Raw genomic sequence first — 17,711 nt, forward strand, 5'->3', positions numbered from 1 at the left:
AAGCCGAGAGGTTTTACAAAGCAGACTGACAGCTCTGTTCTGATTTACTCACTCCATGCAAACTCTGTTTGCTTGCTTTTTTCCTCCCAGTCCTCTGCTCCAGAGGTTCTGTCATTTGGATTTCACCTTGGCAGGTGAAGAGGAGGCTCAGGGGTGATCTTATTACTGTCTACAACTACCTGAAGGGGCACTGTAGCCAGGTGGGGTTGGCCTCTTCTCCCAGGTAACCAGCAACAGAACAAGGGGACACAGTCTCAAGTTGTGCCAGGGGAGGTCTAGGCTGGATATTAGGAAGAAGTTCTTCACAGAGAGAGTGATTGGCATTGGAATGGGCTGCCCAGGGAGGTGGTGGAGGCACCGTGCCCGGAGGTGTTCAAGAAAAGACTGGATGAGGCACTTAGTGCCACGGTCTGGTTGATTGGATAGGGCTGGGTGATAGGTTGGACTGGATGATCTTGGAGGTCTCTTCCAACCTGGTTGGTTCTATGATTCTATGGTAATTTTGACAGAACAAAAATCCTCCTGATGAAGTTTATTATACAGTGGTAGCCATGGCAGTCATCTGTGTTTTCCAGGGGGTGAATCTGGGCCAGTGACTGGAACAAGAATATTGCTGTTCTCCCAGCTAGTTTGGGCACCTGGAGAATGACTTGAAGACGTGCTGAGGCTGAGCCTTTCTAAAACCTCTTGGTTGTCATTATTTCTGCTTGCCATCAGAGTGAAAACCTGAAGATGTATTCCTTCCACTCCCATCTTTTCACCCTTGGCAAACCCTGCTGCCCAGAGACCTCATTCAGAAGTAATCACTTTGGTTTTGTATTAACCAATACTTTATCTGGCTGCTTGCGGAAAAGAAGTTTCCTGGGGAGGGATAATAAACCGCAGCAGTTCAGGCTGGGAGGTGACTGCTGGAGGGCAGCCCTGTGGAGAGGGACCTGGGAGTGCTGGGGGACAACATCCATGGCACAGCAATGTGCCCTGATGGCCAAGAGGGATGATGGGGTCCTGGGGTATACTAAGAAGAGAGTGCACAGCAGATCAAGGGAGGTTCTCCTCCCCCTCTACTCTGCCCTGGTGAGACCTCATCTTGAATACTGTGTTCAGTTTTGGGCTCCCCAGTTGAAGAGGGACAGGGATCTGCTGAAGATGGTCCAGTGGTGGGCTACAAGGATGATGAGGGGATTGGAGTACTGCATGATGAGGAGAAGGTGAGGGACCTGGGGCTGCTTAGTCTGGAGAAGAGAAGACTGAGAGGGGATTTAATCAATGTCTATAACTCTCTGAGGGCTGGGGGTCAGGAGGTGGGGGATAGGCTCTGCTCACTGCTCCCTGGCATAGAACAAGGAGCAATGGATGGAAGCTGCAGCACAGGAGGTTCCACCTCAACACAAGGGGGAACTTCTTCACTGTAAGGGTCACAGAGCACTGGAACAGGCTGCCTAAAGAGATTGTGGAGTCTTCTTCTCTGGAGCCTTTCCAGGCCTGTCTGGATGTGTTCCTGTGAGCCCTGAGCTAGATTGTGTGGTCCTGCTCTGGCAGGGGGTTGGAGTGGATGAGCTCTTTGGGTCCCTTCCAGCCCCTGACATCCTGTGAAAGCTTTTTGATCCCACTCACAGCCATTCAGTCTTCAGTTTCCTTTTCTGACAGCCAAAGGCAGCAGCCCTGGCATAGCCCCAGTGCAGGATCTGGCCATGTAAGTTACTGGAGATGAAAGGTGTGAAGCCAACAGCTGAGTGAGCTGTATCACCACCAGACTGCCTACCACATGCAGGCTTGGCAGGAGTCCAAAGAAAGCTGTTGGTTTGGGGTGGTTATCCCTGCTAACAACTCTCCTAAAGAGTGCAGGTCTGCTGGAGGCACCACAGGACCAAGAGCCAGAGTGCCTGCTTGCTGCTGGAAACACTGACCTGAGAAAAAGGTTTACCTGCCTCAGAGGACATCCCTCAAATCTCTAAGGAAGCATCTTTAGATGTGGCATGAACAACGTTAGCATGCCACTCAGAGGGCAGCACCATGACGCCAGAGCAGCTCAGTCAACAGTTCTGTGTTAGTTCATCTTTCTCAGTTTCTGCCTGTGATTCTGACTGGCAAAGGTGTCCCCAGACTGGCACTTGTTTAAAGGACCAGTCTCTGTCAGACTATCCCCACAGCCTGTAGCTACCCTTCCCCAGGTGCTTTTCCTATCATGACACGTAGCATGCGCGTTCCAGACCAAAACCTCTTCTGAATGTGTCTCATCCAACAGAACTTTCCTGGCTCAGGCCTTCACGGAGCGTGCCTGTGCAGCCTTAATTGCACAGTAGTGCCAACCAGGAGTAGTGTTGCTGGGTTCCTGGCCAGCCCCCTTGGTATACATGGTTGCTCACAACTGAGAACACAGTCCTGTCTGCACTCCTGGCTCCCCCAACAAGCCACTCTACTTTCTTACTGTTCTGGAGCACTCCCCAAGCTTCTGTTAATAATTTTGCTCGACCTTTACTAACGACCAAGCATTAGCTGGCAATTGGACTTGGTGATGCGGTTGGAGATTGAGGCTCTGTGATTTGCTGTAAATGATACAAAGTTCCAATGCTTCATTGTGTTTATTCCTCCTACAAGCTGTGTGGCCAGGTAAGCGCTGACTTGACACTCGCTGTTAAACGAGCTCATTAACCTTCTTAATTTAAACGGTGCGACACTTCACCTGCCACACTATCCAGAGACTCCTGCAAGGACATTAAACATTCAGCACCAATAGATGCTCTACCACAGTTCACCTTGTTGGGAGTGAAATTTCAGTCCCTGAACATAAGGTTGACTACCCGGTGCTGTTTGTCAGAGGCAATAAATAATGCAAAGAGATACCCATGTCAAGTTGGAGGTTAAAAACAGCAGCAGCAGCTTTCCCAAAGACTTTTGAAAGGGGCTCTCAAAAGGCTTTACATCACACACACACGACGCTGAAATCAAGGAAAGGGAGGCAAGGTGCTGCTTCCTCTCATTTGCTTCAGAATGCAGTGTGAGAGATGGTTTCTTGAGAACCCTGTAGGCATGGGCCTTTTCTTTTCACAACCCCAGAGCAGAAGGAGCAGCAGCCACACAACCTTCAAACACAGAGGTGCTTGTAGAGGTTTGCCTTTGCCTGTTTCATCCCTTGTTTTCCTGCTGAGAATGTTTAATGGAGATGGATGGAGTTGAGGCTGGGTACTGCACGGTGTCATTTCTGCTGGCCAATAAAGGGCACACTGCCTCATGGCTAATGGGAAACAGCCTTTGTGTGGCAGGCACATTTATGCCCAGACTCTGCACTAACAACTGAAAGTGCATGGATTAGGATCTCCTTTGTGCTAGGTGCTGGACCTACAGACTGCACAAACTAAAGATGAAGGTATAAGGAAGAATGAGATGGATATCTGAGCTTTCCTGCCTTGCCTACGTATCATTTTACACTGTTTTAATTGTTTGCTTCCCCAAATCAAGGGCTCTTGTATATCTTTTTTCCTCTCTTTGCCTTTATATAATATAATCCTTGCTATCTGCTTCTGGATGTCTCTTCTGAAGGATGAAGGGCTCCTATCAATTGTAATGTAGACCATGAACATACCAGACTGCTCCTGGGACAGATTTAGGTTTCATCACAAAGTATTAACCCCACATATTGAATGTGTTTTTCTGACTTATAAGGCTGGATTAGCTTTTATTATCAGCAGCAGCAAAGGTTTCAGTGTTACAGATGGAATGGCAGATGGGAAGCGAAAGCTTAATGTGAAGCAGCTCTAGATAAAAACTATTAATCCACACAATTCATATGTTCCTATGCAGGGAAACCTAGCAAGAACCACGGCACTGTGACTAACCAGCGACAGAAGTGCACACCGCCCCCAGCCCACTGTCTGACAAATCCCGGCTGAGGCCTGAAAGCAGGAAAACCCCTCGCACGCCCCACTTACAGCTGCCTGGCAAAGCAAGCAGCCCTCCAAGGTACTGCCTCAGACAGACCTGCCTGCAGATCAGGAAGCACAGGAGTGGGCAGCGTTTCCACTGGGAGAGTGAAAGGGATCCATAGCCTTCTCCGGGGCTCGTGGCTGCGCTACCGCACACAGAAGTTAACAGCACTGTCACCAAGGCTGCCACTGCAACTCGCTGCCACCCAGGCTGCAGCACCGAGAGGGCTTTCCTCTTTCGGCCAAGGAGCATGGTGTGCAGGGAAGCACACTTCCATCAGCTGTGGGGCTGCATGCTCAGACAGGCAGGGCAGCTCCAGGGCCTGTCCCCCCAGGAAGAAACAAGCTCTGGAGCTCTTCTAGCTGAGTGGCACTTTCTTAGAGCCTGGATGGCTGTGAAAGACCACAGCATCCTCACAAGGAATCCACTAATGCCTACTGACCACAACCTACACAGCTACTGCCCTTGGCCTAGTGGCTTAACTTCTTCCACAGGGAACTGAGAGCAGCTGAGGCTGCCACAGGTCATGGCCTCAGCATCACACACCGGTTAGGGTGGACTCAGGACTGCAGCGGGACAGCTGGACACACCTGCTGGAACCAGTCTGTATCTACCCTAGACCTGCGGCAATTTGCCAATTTGCCTTCTCCAATTCACCTCCATCCCAGAGCCACCACTCGCTTCTGCCCTCGGGGGCCTTGCATTGCTCTGCCTCTCATCAGCAGGGCAGCACTCCTCACCAGGGAAGCCAACGACAGGGACTAAGAAGCCAGCTCTTCTCAAACCTCAAGAAACAGGCAGACAACTACACACTCTCCCTTGCCAGAACAGAGAATGTGTTAACCTTTTTAGGGCTCTGCCTCTTGGATGCTGAAAGTGTTTAAATCAGATGCAGTGTGAAATATAACTTCTGCACTCAAACCCCCGCAATCCAGGAGCAATGCAATCTCTGTGACTGCTATTTTTTCTCCCCAGCACGTGCTGCATTTCACTGGCAGTGCTTAGAAGTGGGCACCAGCAACAAAACCTGCTGCCAGGTCTCACACAGTCCTGCCTGGGGCATGCACTTCGGTGGGGATTTCTGTGTGAGCAGCAGGTTCAGGAAGGGACCCACACTTTGAAAGAGGTCTTGCAGAAACTCTATCAGCAAAAGGCAGTGAAAGTGTCTAATATACTTATTTCCTAGGAGCACCAGAAACATGTTGTGTCATCACTCAGCAGGAAATCGCCCCCAAAAGTTACTTCCCCTTTCATCAAAGCATTTTGACACACAGGGAAACAGAAGTCACAAAGGGCATGTCCTCTTTTCCTTGTCTTGATAATTCTCATAGCCTAAATCAAACAGTTTAAAGGTCTGGGTCTTATTTAGGGTTTTTGTTTGTTTGTTTGCCTGATTTTTACAGATGCTCTACTTCTGCACTACGCAGGAAACCTTACAGAGCACAGCTGTGGGGTCTGGGTTACGTAAATCCAGGAATATAATTTCACTTAAAATCATGGCCTCGTCACATGGCAGGGTGTGAAGCTCTTTGCCTGATGCCTTCTGAATAAAGAAATTTGGGCAGCCGTTGGTGCCAAAGACACAACTGACTCCAAGCAACTTATTTCTCACTTCTGCTACTGCTATTCTCTGTGGAAAAAGTACTAAAACCAGGAAGAGGCAACACTACCTTCTCTAAATCTGTATTTGTGCCTTCGGCACTTTCTGAGACATCAAACTAAGCTGTTGATCAGAGCCCTGAGACGGATCTCTCTGTGCCTGGCCTCCATTTGCTGAGCTGCAGAACATGCAGCCACTTTACTCATCCTCTCTTGTAGATGTCCCTTGCTGGAAACAATGACTGGATAGAGCAGACTGCGCTTCCCCAGTCAAAGCGAGCGACCAGTGCTGCTGGTCTGCCCCCAGCCACAGTCCCTCCCCAGTAAGTGGCAAGCACCTGGGCTACAGTAAGGTGATCTCTCCTTGCTAAAGTGTGCTTGTTGGATACCAGGCTCACTGAGACAAGTCTTCTGCTGTAAAAGAGAAGAAACTGCCCCTTTGACCTCTGTTTCTTGCAGCAAAGCACAGACATGCCACCCCACCCCAGCCAGGTACCTGATCGGGTAGTCGGCAGCACTGAGGTTAATGAAGAAATCCCATGGCCAGTCGTTCATCTCCATTAAGTCCCTCATGGTCTGGAGGTAGGTGGACAGCAGACTTGCTCCTCCCCAGATGGTTGCCATTCTCCAAGAAGTGACTCTCACATTTGGGTACTGGCTGGCAAACTGGAGCACTTGCCGGTGCAAGTAATTGGATCTCTTTACAGGAGAAAAAAGTAATACGTTCAAGTTACTCTGCCCCAAACTCTCCCCCCTGCATTCACTAACCGCCAGCTCTTCCTCCTGACTTGCTGAGCACTGCCACTGCTCCACCCTCACTTACTGTGCTGCACAATCTTCTTATGCTGGATGCTGGCTTGGAAACGCACAGAGACCCCTGCCCAGTTCTTCTTATTACACCTACAGTAATCACTAGCTAGAGTAACCAGCTCTTATTTGTCATTTGCCATCAGCAGATCCCAAAGACCTTTGACAAAGGAGGTGACTGCTCCTGCCTCCCTTTTACAGAGTGAAGCTAAGTAACTTGCCCAAGGCACTCCAGGTCAGCTCTCCATCCAGTGGGCCACCAGTGTCGGCCTGCATCAGCTGAGCAACTCCTGTTAACTACATGCACAAGAGACCGAGATGGACAGACACTCACAGACATGTAAGGAGAAATTAAAGTTGTCACACAGGGAAGGGAACAAGCAAGGAAAAAAAGAAGAGGCTCCAAACACATGACAGACAGACCAAAAGTGACATGCACTCTAGGCAGCAGGGGCAGAGGGAAGATGAAGATGACAAAGATGGGCAGACTGACAGATGGCCAGACAGGCAATTTATAACCAGTGATATATTACCTTGTCAACATGAATGTAATAAAAATGGTCTTTATGGTAAATAGCCTTAAACATGCGCTGGAGCTGCCGAGAAGCTCTGCCATGAACAACCAAGACAAATGCGATCCTGACTGGGTTGGCTGGCATGTACTCTACGGAGTCCTCATCCCACTGTACATTGTTGTTGGCTTTTCCTGTTCAAAAACAAAACACAGGACATCTTTGAGTGCATCCACAGGGCAGGGGTGCAGAGAGCAGCACACATTTTACCTCGGCTCTTTGAGGAGAACTCAAGAGAGGAGCCACCTTGTGCCAAGGCTGTACCACTCTCCTCCATCACCATACAAAGTCATCACCCCATGGGCAGTAGCCATGCCAACCTCCCACACAGTGCTGCCTGCATGCCCCAGCTTAGAGAAGGCTGCATAAGGACACAGGTGGCATTCCGCTGTGTGACCGAACACGGTTCACGACTGACTGAGAAGTGAAAGCTGTGCTTGCTGGCTCCCTGCTCAGAGCACGGCAGGAGAAAACCAGACCTGCTCCCAACAAGCACCATGGGAATCTCACCTCCACTGCCACTTCAACTTGCACTTTCTAGACACCCAAGAAATCAGCGCTCTTAATTAAGAGTTTAATCCTCAAGTATTGCAGCAGTGCCAAATTCCAGGATAATAAACATGGTGCAATCATTTCCATAGCTGTTGTGGTGCCACATTACATTCAATCACCCAACAGTGTAACACGGAGTCAACCTGCTAATCTTTTGCTTCTATTGCTAATTAATGAGATCATCAGACTCCTGCAGCAGCACAAAGCAATCTTTTAATGAATTTTGTGAGCCATGTAATTTTTTGTAAATCAATCCACCAGCTTCTATTCACAGCTGCTATTGTCCTGGCTGCTCCACACAATGCCTCTGTACAGACAGGAACCTGGGTGCTGCTGACTTCTGAGCTCAGCTGCAGGGCTGTGCTCTGTCCTACGGCATGAGTCAAAGGACAGATGACACCAGAAGAGCTGCTGCTGTGTACTTCAGCACGCTCTTTATTGCTGTCACATCTGTAATTGCAGGAGTACAAGTCCTAATCATTGTGAAAAGGCAGGGCTCTGCAGTCCCTACTTAAAACTTGCCAGAACAGCCCCAGCCCCTTCAGCAGGACCACTTCTGCCACAGCCAGCTGCCAAACTCAGATTTCCACTGCAGCCTCCTGCTTTTCAATTGCTCACAACTCCTAACAACACAGCAGGTTGCAATCTTCCAGGCTTGGCTTTCCTCTGAAAATGTTTGCCATTTTGGTTAGAGAAAAACCCAGTTTTGCCTTGTTCAGATAGTGACTAGACCTAAACCACCCCCAGGCCCCACGACATGCCTTCATTTAGAAAACCCAGTTTATGAACAGATCTACTAAGAGAAGTAGTTGGAGTCACATAAAGCAACAACAAGCTTCACCAAGCAATTCATCAGTGAGCCATCAGGACCTGATGTCTTTGAGGGCTTGATAACAGCAACGCTCATCTAGGCCTATCCAGAGCCCTTAGTGGAGTTAAGGCCCAGGGATGCACTACAGCAGCAGCCCTGTTGGCCATCAGGCTCCAGAGGGGATGTCCTGTCTCCCCACAGCACCCCCAGCAAGGCCAGCTTGCACAGCGCGCAGGTGAGGCAGCTGCTGAAGCACTGCCTGTGTTAATCATACCTGCAGAAAAGGCCAGGACACAACTCTGGCAACGTTAGCCCCAGCTTAGGCTCAGAAATGATCCCACCGATTCCATAGTGGCCCTGGGGACACTTGGAGTGAAAGAAAAGATTTCAGGTGAGCACTAAGCATTTGTTAAATTATTATAACTACTTCTAAGTTAAATGCCCTCTGGTCTGCCCACAGCGCAGGAGCCCCTCTGGCAGACACAGGAACTCTGCTGGCGACGCAGCGCCACAGAGCTCTGCTCACCGCTGGGCCAAGGCTGCCTTCCTGTGCCGCTAACAAGTGACACGAACCGACCGTGCTCAGCATCTCGGGGAACTGGCACCTTTGTGTGCCACATGAACCTAACAGATCCCCTGCCCACGTCCAGCAAAACAAGCAGGACTCCTGATGGAGACAATTACTTAGCATGCCTGCTCACCTGCATGCTTTCTTTCAGCAGGTTTTACTTGCTCAGCAAAGTAGAGGCAAAATCAGCTGAGAAACTCATCTGTGCAATTGCCCCCAGGGCACAGGGACTTGCAAGGGATGCTTATGGTTTACAGAATGAAATGCTGCCAGTCACATTTCCTTGAAACAGCTGTAAAACACTTTTTATCTCTGAGTTAGCATTCAGCAGGCTGGATAACATTTCAGAACTCCTGCTGCTACTGAGAAGTGGCTATTCAATTGTTTCTTGCTCCAGTATTTTTCACTCTCAGATTCTCCCATGAGTTACAGAAACAATTCATGATCCTCTCCAAGCTCATACGATCAAGCAAGCCATAAGCAAAAATCAGTGCAAGGCAGGAGGGAGGCAGCAAGACCCAATTCTCACGCACTCAATGGCTTGCACATTTAGGACTGAAGAGGCAGGTTTCAGTAATGCTCTTCACACGAGGGGCAGCAGCCCTGTCTCAGAACACGGGGGCTGCTGATGTGGACATTTTGAGTCTGCTTTAACAATTTCTGAGGCTGACAGCATAAGCTTAGGGCAACCTGAGCCTCTGACTTAGGGAAGGAGACCAGCGGCAGCTTCTCTGCAGTGAGTTTGTGAACTGATGAGCAGCTCTGCATCCCTGCACAATTCCATATAAAAAGGGAAAGTCCCTGGCATTACAGATGTAGGTTGAGCTCTGCTGCACACCCTGTGCTGGAGAGATTTCTGTTCACAGACAAGGTAGAAAAGTGCATGAAAGAAGGAAGGTAGGAAGGTAGAGGGCATGTGTAGAATCGCTCTGTATTCACAGCTGGATCATAAGAGGATGAATCATTTCTATCTTTTCCCAAGGGAAAAAAAATAGGAAAAAAAGAGGCAAATTTCTCATCTGACATTCAAAACACAACACTGTCATTGCAGCTTTGTCATCTTTCCTTTTTCCCGTTTGAGCTGCGTGCACCCCATCAAGACTCACTCAAGAACCCACTGGGGCAGGCACCAGCCCTAAGGAAATCCAGAGATGTGCTGCACAGGAAAACACCGTGGATGTTCTTGACAAGACTTGAAAGATTTGTTGTAAATGAAGAAACACAAGAACCTTGAGAACAAAGAGAGAAATCTTTCACCTCTCAAAACCTGTGAAAGCAGCTGGAGTGCCCCAGGACAGCTCAGAACCAGGCTCAGCACAGCAGCTCAGGCCATGCCCACAGCCACCACCTTTCCATCGAGGCCAAGGAGCACTGGGGAGCAGCCTGCCCTATTGGCTTGCAGTCTTCTCTGCCCTGTTGTCTGGCAGTCCTCTCAAGCAGCACATTTCGATGATCTGCAAATGACCAAGTAATGATCAGACCTGGCTACAGGGTGCTGGCAACAGCTAAACCTAATGCAGTAGGAGACGGATCCAGGCAGGCCAATGAGCCCTCGGCTGCAAGCCTGCTTTTCTCTCTCCTAGTTATGGAAATGGTAGCATTCCTGGGAGACAAACCTCAATTATTTGTAGTGTGTTAGCCAAGCATTTCCTCCCCTTTTCCACTGACTCTCATGAATAAATAACACTCAAAAGCATCAGTAAATTAATTAATGTTGAATGAGAATGATTCTTCTAATAATAATATTTATCATAACAGCCAATCAGTGCACCATGATCAGTGTCATCAGGTGAACACAAAACGCCCTCTAAGCGAGCATTAGGTTACTTCTACTGTAGTCAGTGACACTGCTGGACTTTAGAGAGGCACCGGCAGACACAACAACAGGCACAAATATTCCTCGCAGAGACCTCTTGCACCTTACCCCTCGGGTCAGCTTAACGTCTGGGAGGCAACACGCCTGGAAAGCACAACAAAGAGAGACCCCACTGCTTACAGGTACCTACACCATGGCAGCCCTAAGAAAATGCTCTAATAAAAGAGAGTTTTTCCAGCTTGCCTCTCAGCAGCCTGTCCAGGGTGGGCCTCCCACAGCAGCGAAGACTTGTGGAGACCAAGCAGTTACAGACCGCAAGCAGGAGCGGCTCCTGGGCACACCAGTTCTGTGCCCATGCACCCAAGACAAACGCAAAAGCAGCAACCCTCTCTTTTAGGGCCAACACATCAGGTGTGAAGGGTTTCTTAACGTGTTGGGCCACCCTCTCCTCCCAAGCTGCTCACTGCAACCCACCTAGCAGAGCAACCGTTGCCAGGGAAATCCTGAGCTCATTAGGAAGGGAAAGGCTACAGAGCAGAAAGCAATGACTGTCGAGGCACGTGTTTAGATGTCTCACTCACCACTGCCGAGGAGTGGCGTCAGACTCTAAGAGAAGTCATCCCACCACTCCCAAGAAAACAGCTGACACAAACCCAAAACAAAGCATGCCTGAAACCTTGGCTGCTATTTGCACAGCCAGAGCCCCCCCAACAACACTCTGGCCTCTAAAAAACCAGCTCTGTAGTGCTGGGAGGTACCAAGTTCCTCTGGGCAGCTTGTTTAGCTGGTGCATGCTACAGGACCCAGCACATCCTCGCTGGACACCCCCTGCCAGGGCTGTTGGCAATCAGGTTGCCTGCAGCCCCCTGCCCCTCTGATCAGTGACAGTGGTGAGACTCACAGCAGCCAAGGGCAGAAATGTATTTTAGGTGCCCAATTCAACACATCCACCCCACGAAGCAGTTCACAGCGACAGAGGGACTCTCCAGAGGCTGTCCAGGCAATGGCAGTAGAGGCAGAGCTGGCCAGAGAGCTAGTGAGGCTCCTTCCTAAGGCTCCCTTCTGCTGACGGACTCGGATCTCTCTCAGGCAATAGCAGTGGGCCACAGGTCCATTAATCTCCTTCTAGGACACCGCAGCTCTTGCTCAGTGACGGCAGGTCAGAGGAAGCCCAGAGGTGCTCTAGGGTGCTGCAGTTTGCTCTAAGGACATCTGTACTAACACTGCACCACTGATCTAGGTGGCCTGAATCACATATCAGAGGATGTCAGCCCTCTGGCTGCAGATGGCTTACAGCCCAACTTGGACACCAGTGGCAGGCCCACCACCATTCATGCCAAACCCAACAATGAGCTTCAGAATCAGGTCTCTACACTGAAGCACTTCACTCCCTCCCCTGATGGAGCAGCCTTTAGACTTCTTGCACAGGACTAGAAGGAAATGTCCTTATTTCAGTTCAGACTTTCTCTTCTGCCTGAAATCACCAGTGCAGCTAACCCCTCAAGAACAGACACTTGAAAGCTAACCAGTCACTACAGGGCAACCAAGGCACAGAGTAGACAAGGAAGTAACAGTACCAACGTAACAAATCCCAAGCATAATAGCAACAGGGCTCTATCAAGGGCTCCTCCAGTTAGCATTTCAAACAGCCTTTGCTCATTCCAGGCCTGTTCCTGGGTTTTGCAGTGTTTGAGACTGGCACATCCATAACCTCTACTCCATCTCTTCCTGTCATGCTCACAGCAAGAGTAACCAATAAGGAGTGGAAACAGAAGCAGTTACGTAGTTAAGATAAGTCCCAGGGGGCATTTACCTACTGCTGAGACTGCTAAGGAATGAACAGGTAGATAAAAGCAGGGCTGCTACCTGCCTGATCAATGCCTTCCCCTTCTGTTTTACTGTGCTGCTATCTTTCAAGTCCTATATAAAGTATCTTTTCCCCAGATATTCTTAAGAAATGAAGAGATGATCATTCTGATCACTTGGTGTAAGGCCAGGACCCACTAACTTTATACCAGACAAAGACCTGGTCTGCCAACTTGCATTTTTCCTTCCTTTGACACTCCCATTACACCTGGCTCTGATTTCCTGAAGGCAGATCCAGAAGCACAGAGCCTGCCTTCCTTCTGTCCTCAGGATGATGACGAACCTAACGCTGGAGACAGACCAAAAAAGCAGCATTTTACCCAGCTGGTTTGAAAAGATCTAATGAGGTACAGAGAATAGAGGCTCAACACCAGCAGAAAGGAAAATAACCTCCACACAGCTCTGCCTTGTGCCTGTGTGCTATGAAATGTAACCTCAGCCTTAGGTTTGAGCTGAGGCAAGCCGTGCTGCAGGGGAAATCCACAGCAACTTCTCCACAGAGCTACAGAGAGAGGCAAGATCGACAGCATATGTCTGGGCAGGCTCCCTCCAGTGCTGCCAATGCTGCACCCCTTGCAGTTACACTGCATGGATTTCAAACCCCGCAGGGCTGGGACACAACTGAGTCCTTCTGGGCATCTCAGACCGTGCCAACAGGATGCATAGAATGGGTTAGGTTGGAAGAGACCTCAAAACCCATCCAGTTCCAACCTCCCTGCCATACCTCCTGCTAGAACACATCACTCAAGGACTCATCCAACCTGGCCTTGAACACCTCCAGGGAGATTGTGGAGGCAACCTCCCTGGGCAACCTGTGCCAGTGTCTCACCACCCTCACTGCAAATAACTCTTTCCTAACATCTAGTTCCAGTCTCCCCTCTGCCAGTTCAAACCCATTCCTCCTCATCCTGTCATTACAAGACCTTGTCAGTAGTCCCTCCCCAGCCCTCCTGTAGGCCCCTTCAGATACTGGAAGGCCACTCCAAGGTCTCCTCATCGCTGATCAGTCCTTGCACTTCCAAGAAAGCTTCTGCCATGTGTACTACAGGATGAGCACCAATAATCACACCCAACAGAGAAGAGAGGACCGTTCTTCTCCCAGCACATTGCTCATCAGACAGAGGAATGCTGCACAATGTCACTGTGATACTTCAAGCAGCAAACAGATTCTGCTGTAAGCAACTGAAAACATCTCCTTGGCAGATGTCAAAAGATTACTCAGACAACACGCTCAGGTGCCACCAAGTTTGAACAACAAAGAGCACTGCGTTGCTTTTGCTAGATGTTAGCATACGTGGGTAGGTCAGAACACAGGAGTAGGAGATGGATGTTCATTCTTGCACAGGCCACCTGTGTGCTGCAAGGCTGTTTATTAACTAGGAAAATGTTCAGGAGACAAAGCAGCACACTTTTATCCAGACTGCCTACTGCAGTCTGTGGCTCCCTTCCTGGAGATAGGAAAGGTAGGGCTGGGCTCTCCTTCCTGGCTGGAACACTTTCCAGAAGCTGCTTCTGATCAAGAGGGATTAGTAAGGATGGTTTAAAAAGAGCAAAATCACTGGGCATTAATCCTCTAAACATTTCATAGCCAACATATCTTTAATACAATCCCTCTAATCCAATTAGGGCGCCTTGAAAATCGTATCTTGAATTCCATGCCTCACTGCAGTCAGCTCAGAGCAAGTGAACACGCACTCACCAGGCACTGCTAAATGCCTTCTGGGCCAGCTGCTGCCCACCCTGCCCTGCAACTGCACCCACCCCACGGCTTCACACAGGCACACTCTGCCCCCATGAGCTGTGGTCACAGTAGACTCCTGTGTCCTCACACTTCAGCCAGGGAAAGCCTTCACAGCCCTTTCAAAAGCAAGCTTGCCACACAGAAGAGAGATCTTAGATACTAAAATCTCTTTGATTCATATATATAACTGAAGACATATGAGAAGATAAAGACATCATTTTACCTCTCCATTTCACACCTGAAGCATCACAAGGAAGAATCAGTGGACTACAACCTTGACAGGTGGCTTTGGATGCTGGCCTCTTAACAGTCCTGGAGAAGAGGCAGCTCAGGAGCGACTCGTTGCTGTCTACAACTACCTGAAGGCAGGCTGTAGCCAGGTGGGATTGGTCAGAAACAAAACAAGGGGACACAGTCTCAAGTCGTGCCAGGGGAGGTCTAGGGCGGATGTTAGGAGGAAGTTGTTGGCAGAGAGAGTGGCATTGCAATGGGCTGCCTAGGGAGGTGGTGGAGTGGCTGTGGCCGGAGGTGTTGAAGCCAAGCCTGGCTGGGGCACTTAGTGCCATGGTCTGGTTGATTGGCCAGGGCTGGGTGCTAGGTTGGGCTGGGTGAGTTCGGAGGTCTCTTCCAATCTGGTTGATTCTATGATTCATTCATTTCAGCACAGAGGGAAAACAATTCCTAGCACAACGTTCTCAGCAGCAGACAAAAAGGACTCCTCATTACCTAAGCCTGACTTTTAAAACGATCTGAAGAAAACGATTTCGCTTGGTGTTCACAAGGATATTCACACTTACATCCATGGACAAACAAAAGAAAAAAACAGCACAGTCTTGTTGTCCAAACCAAGGGCTTGCATTATGATGCAAAAGGATTCCATTAACCCCCTGCTAGAGATGAACAAAGGGAGATCAAATTGCTGGCAATGGAAAACGTTCAACAAAGGGAAAATAAAACGATTCTTCTGAATTTCACCAGATATTTCAGTTCTGTTGTTAAAAAGGACGTGCACAAAATGTGATTTTACTGACTACCTAAGTTACTGGTTGCTGTTAAAACAGAGAATCTGCACATGCAGTGCCTTCATGCAGCAAGCTCAACTTGCTGCAAGACTTCCCTCAGATGGCAAGAGCTGCTTCAACAGCAACTCGCAGAAGAGTTGCTCTATGGCACACAAAGTATTGGTGCAGTGGTTCTTTTTAAATGTAAGAGTAATGCTGACCTCTTACAGCCACGGAAGGAGAATGGATGTTACTGCTAAAATTCTCTTAGCTCTGCTGCTCAGAGTCTGTCTTCCCATTCTGCAGCTCTCCATGTCAGCAGCACTGCATTTGGCACCAGGCAGCTGTTATTTGCTGTGGCTGGGACCGATCTTGCCCTTCCAATGCTGCTGCCCACGTGCTGGCAAGGTTTTAGCAGGACGGTTCTGCTTGTGCACAGCTTATCCCAGACCACTGAATCCAGGGAGTTTGGCAGAAGTTAGCAGGCTGTATTAGCCTGGAATTCTAGGAATAACTTCCCAGTGCAGTACACTGAGACAGGGCACACGTCCAAGCCAGCACTAACAAAGGCTCTGACGCTCTAGATGAAATTCAGTGCCACCGCTTCCAGTAGAATTGGGCTTTTTCCCTTGCCACCTGCTCACTCATACACAAGTCATTTGACCACTCCTATCACACAGGGAGGCTTAAAAAACCCAAGCCAAAGAATCAAGAAAGCCCACCAAATGAAAACAGCTTGTCCTTAGATACAACCCACTGCCACCTCCTCTATGAAGACAGAGCCATAAGTTAAACAAATTCATTCACAACTTGGCTTTTATGGTGCAGTAGGATGTAAAAATCATCAACTCACAGCAAAACTGTTAAGCAAAACTAATTTAGGAGATGAAAAAGTGTGAAAACCAAGAAGCATCTCACAGACTGTAAAAGGACACGTTTGTTTAAGAAGAGGCCAGGGAAATCAGAAATACTGGCACAGCACAGCAGTAACTACCAAAAGATTCCCTGCCTGTCACTTGGTTAAAGCTTGCCATTAACTGCAGACTCCTGCACTGACAAACAAGTGCCCTGCAGCCCCCAGACACTGAGCACTTCAGTGAAGGCAACTAAACCAGCATGCAGGGTAGGTTACACCTAATACTTGGAGAATCCTCAGGAAGAGGAAGAGGAGGTTGTGGTGGGGGGAAGAGAGTCAGGGAAAAAGCCCCAACAGGATTGCTGCAGAATGAGTTATATACTTCAATGTCTGCAAGAACAGGACCCAGTAAGGATCCTAATGCTAGCACCTCCAGCACAGAAAGACAGAAAATCACAGCACCATTGGGGCCTCCAGTTACAGCAGCACCACTGAGGTCTCCAGTCATAGCAAGGTCTCTGGTTACTATTGTGGCAGCTGCTGGAAACACTTGTGTGTGGCTAGGCACCACCAGGCCCTCATCTTCCTCATAGCTTAAAGCTCAAAATCCCCAAAGATTATCTTTAATTGCAGCCAACTATAGACATTACCTTTTTAAGGCAAGTTAGTTAATGAGAAGTAGCAACATAACTCTTTTCAGTTCATCTGCTGAATGAACTTCATTTCAGTCCATCTCCTGCTATGCAGCAGGACTCACCCATCTGAAATCAATGGAAAATTGACAGTGTAAAATTAGTATCAAAAGAGAATTAGTATGTCTGAACCAAGTTCTGCCCAGCTTGCTCACGTTCCAGCTTTGAACAGTCCTTGCTCTATATAAATGCAGATTAACTTGAGCTTCCTTAACAATTCCCCATTCCAGCTAAAAAGAATCAAGCCAAGTGAGCTGCAATTTCCTTCAAACACGATTTCTTTCCCAATATCCTTATTCTGACGTTTAAAGAATGATGAAAAATCTCTTCATATTAGCTCCCAAGACAATACTGCTAGAAGGAGAACTGTTTACTCACACACACCGGTCCCTTTCTCCCTCTCTTCTGCGAGGCTGACAGAGCAGAACCCAGCACTTGGCCTCAGTAAAACCCAGTTTTGAGGAGCCTTCTCCTGATGCGTCAGTGGCACCACCCTCCAAAAACTTGCTCCCTACCAGTATCAGTGCCTGGGGCAAGCAGCACTCACTTGAAGTGCTGGCCAACTGTAGATCTGTTTAACACCATCCAAAAGATGGGCCAAGGTAGCCTGCTGAGGAGAGTTTTCGATGGTGTATAATTTCTTTTTCCCCAGACAAAGCTGTGATTCCTCAGTGCACTCTGCCTGTGCCTCCTTTTACAACTCAGGTGGTTTTGCTGTAACCTTGCATTAAAACACGTAGTTGAAGTGCCTCATATCTAATTAGAGTATTTACTTCTCAAGACAGAAAAAAGTTATTTTTTCATGTCACAGAAACAGAAGGAACTTGGATCACCTCACAAGCACCACTGAGTCCCACCCTCTGCTCTCACAGGACCCCCTAGCATTAGCTGATACACCTAAAAGCA

At 48.8% G+C, this 17,711-nt stretch overlaps 1 protein-coding gene across 4 annotated transcripts in view; it reads right to left on the reverse strand.

The window, feature by feature from the left end:
• XYLT1 (xylosyltransferase 1) overlaps positions 1-17,711 on the reverse strand; it is a 172,649-nt gene that overhangs the window by 56,736 nt on the left and 98,202 nt on the right. For all 4 annotated transcript variants that reach the window (XM_064153871.1, XM_064153870.1, XM_064153872.1 and 1 more), the window contains 2 exons: positions 6,864-7,036; positions 6,020-6,222 (listed from right to left, as the gene is read on the reverse strand). In XM_064153871.1, coding sequence (XP_064009941.1) covers positions 6,020-6,222; positions 6,864-7,036 — 376 coding nt within the window. The remainder of the gene's footprint in view (positions 1-6,019; positions 6,223-6,863; positions 7,037-17,711) is intronic.

The sequence above is a fragment of the Pogoniulus pusillus genome, chromosome 13 (genome assembly GCF_015220805.1).
Source record: "Pogoniulus pusillus isolate bPogPus1 chromosome 13, bPogPus1.pri, whole genome shotgun sequence".
Lineage (NCBI taxonomy): Eukaryota > Metazoa > Chordata > Aves > Piciformes > Lybiidae > Pogoniulus > Pogoniulus pusillus.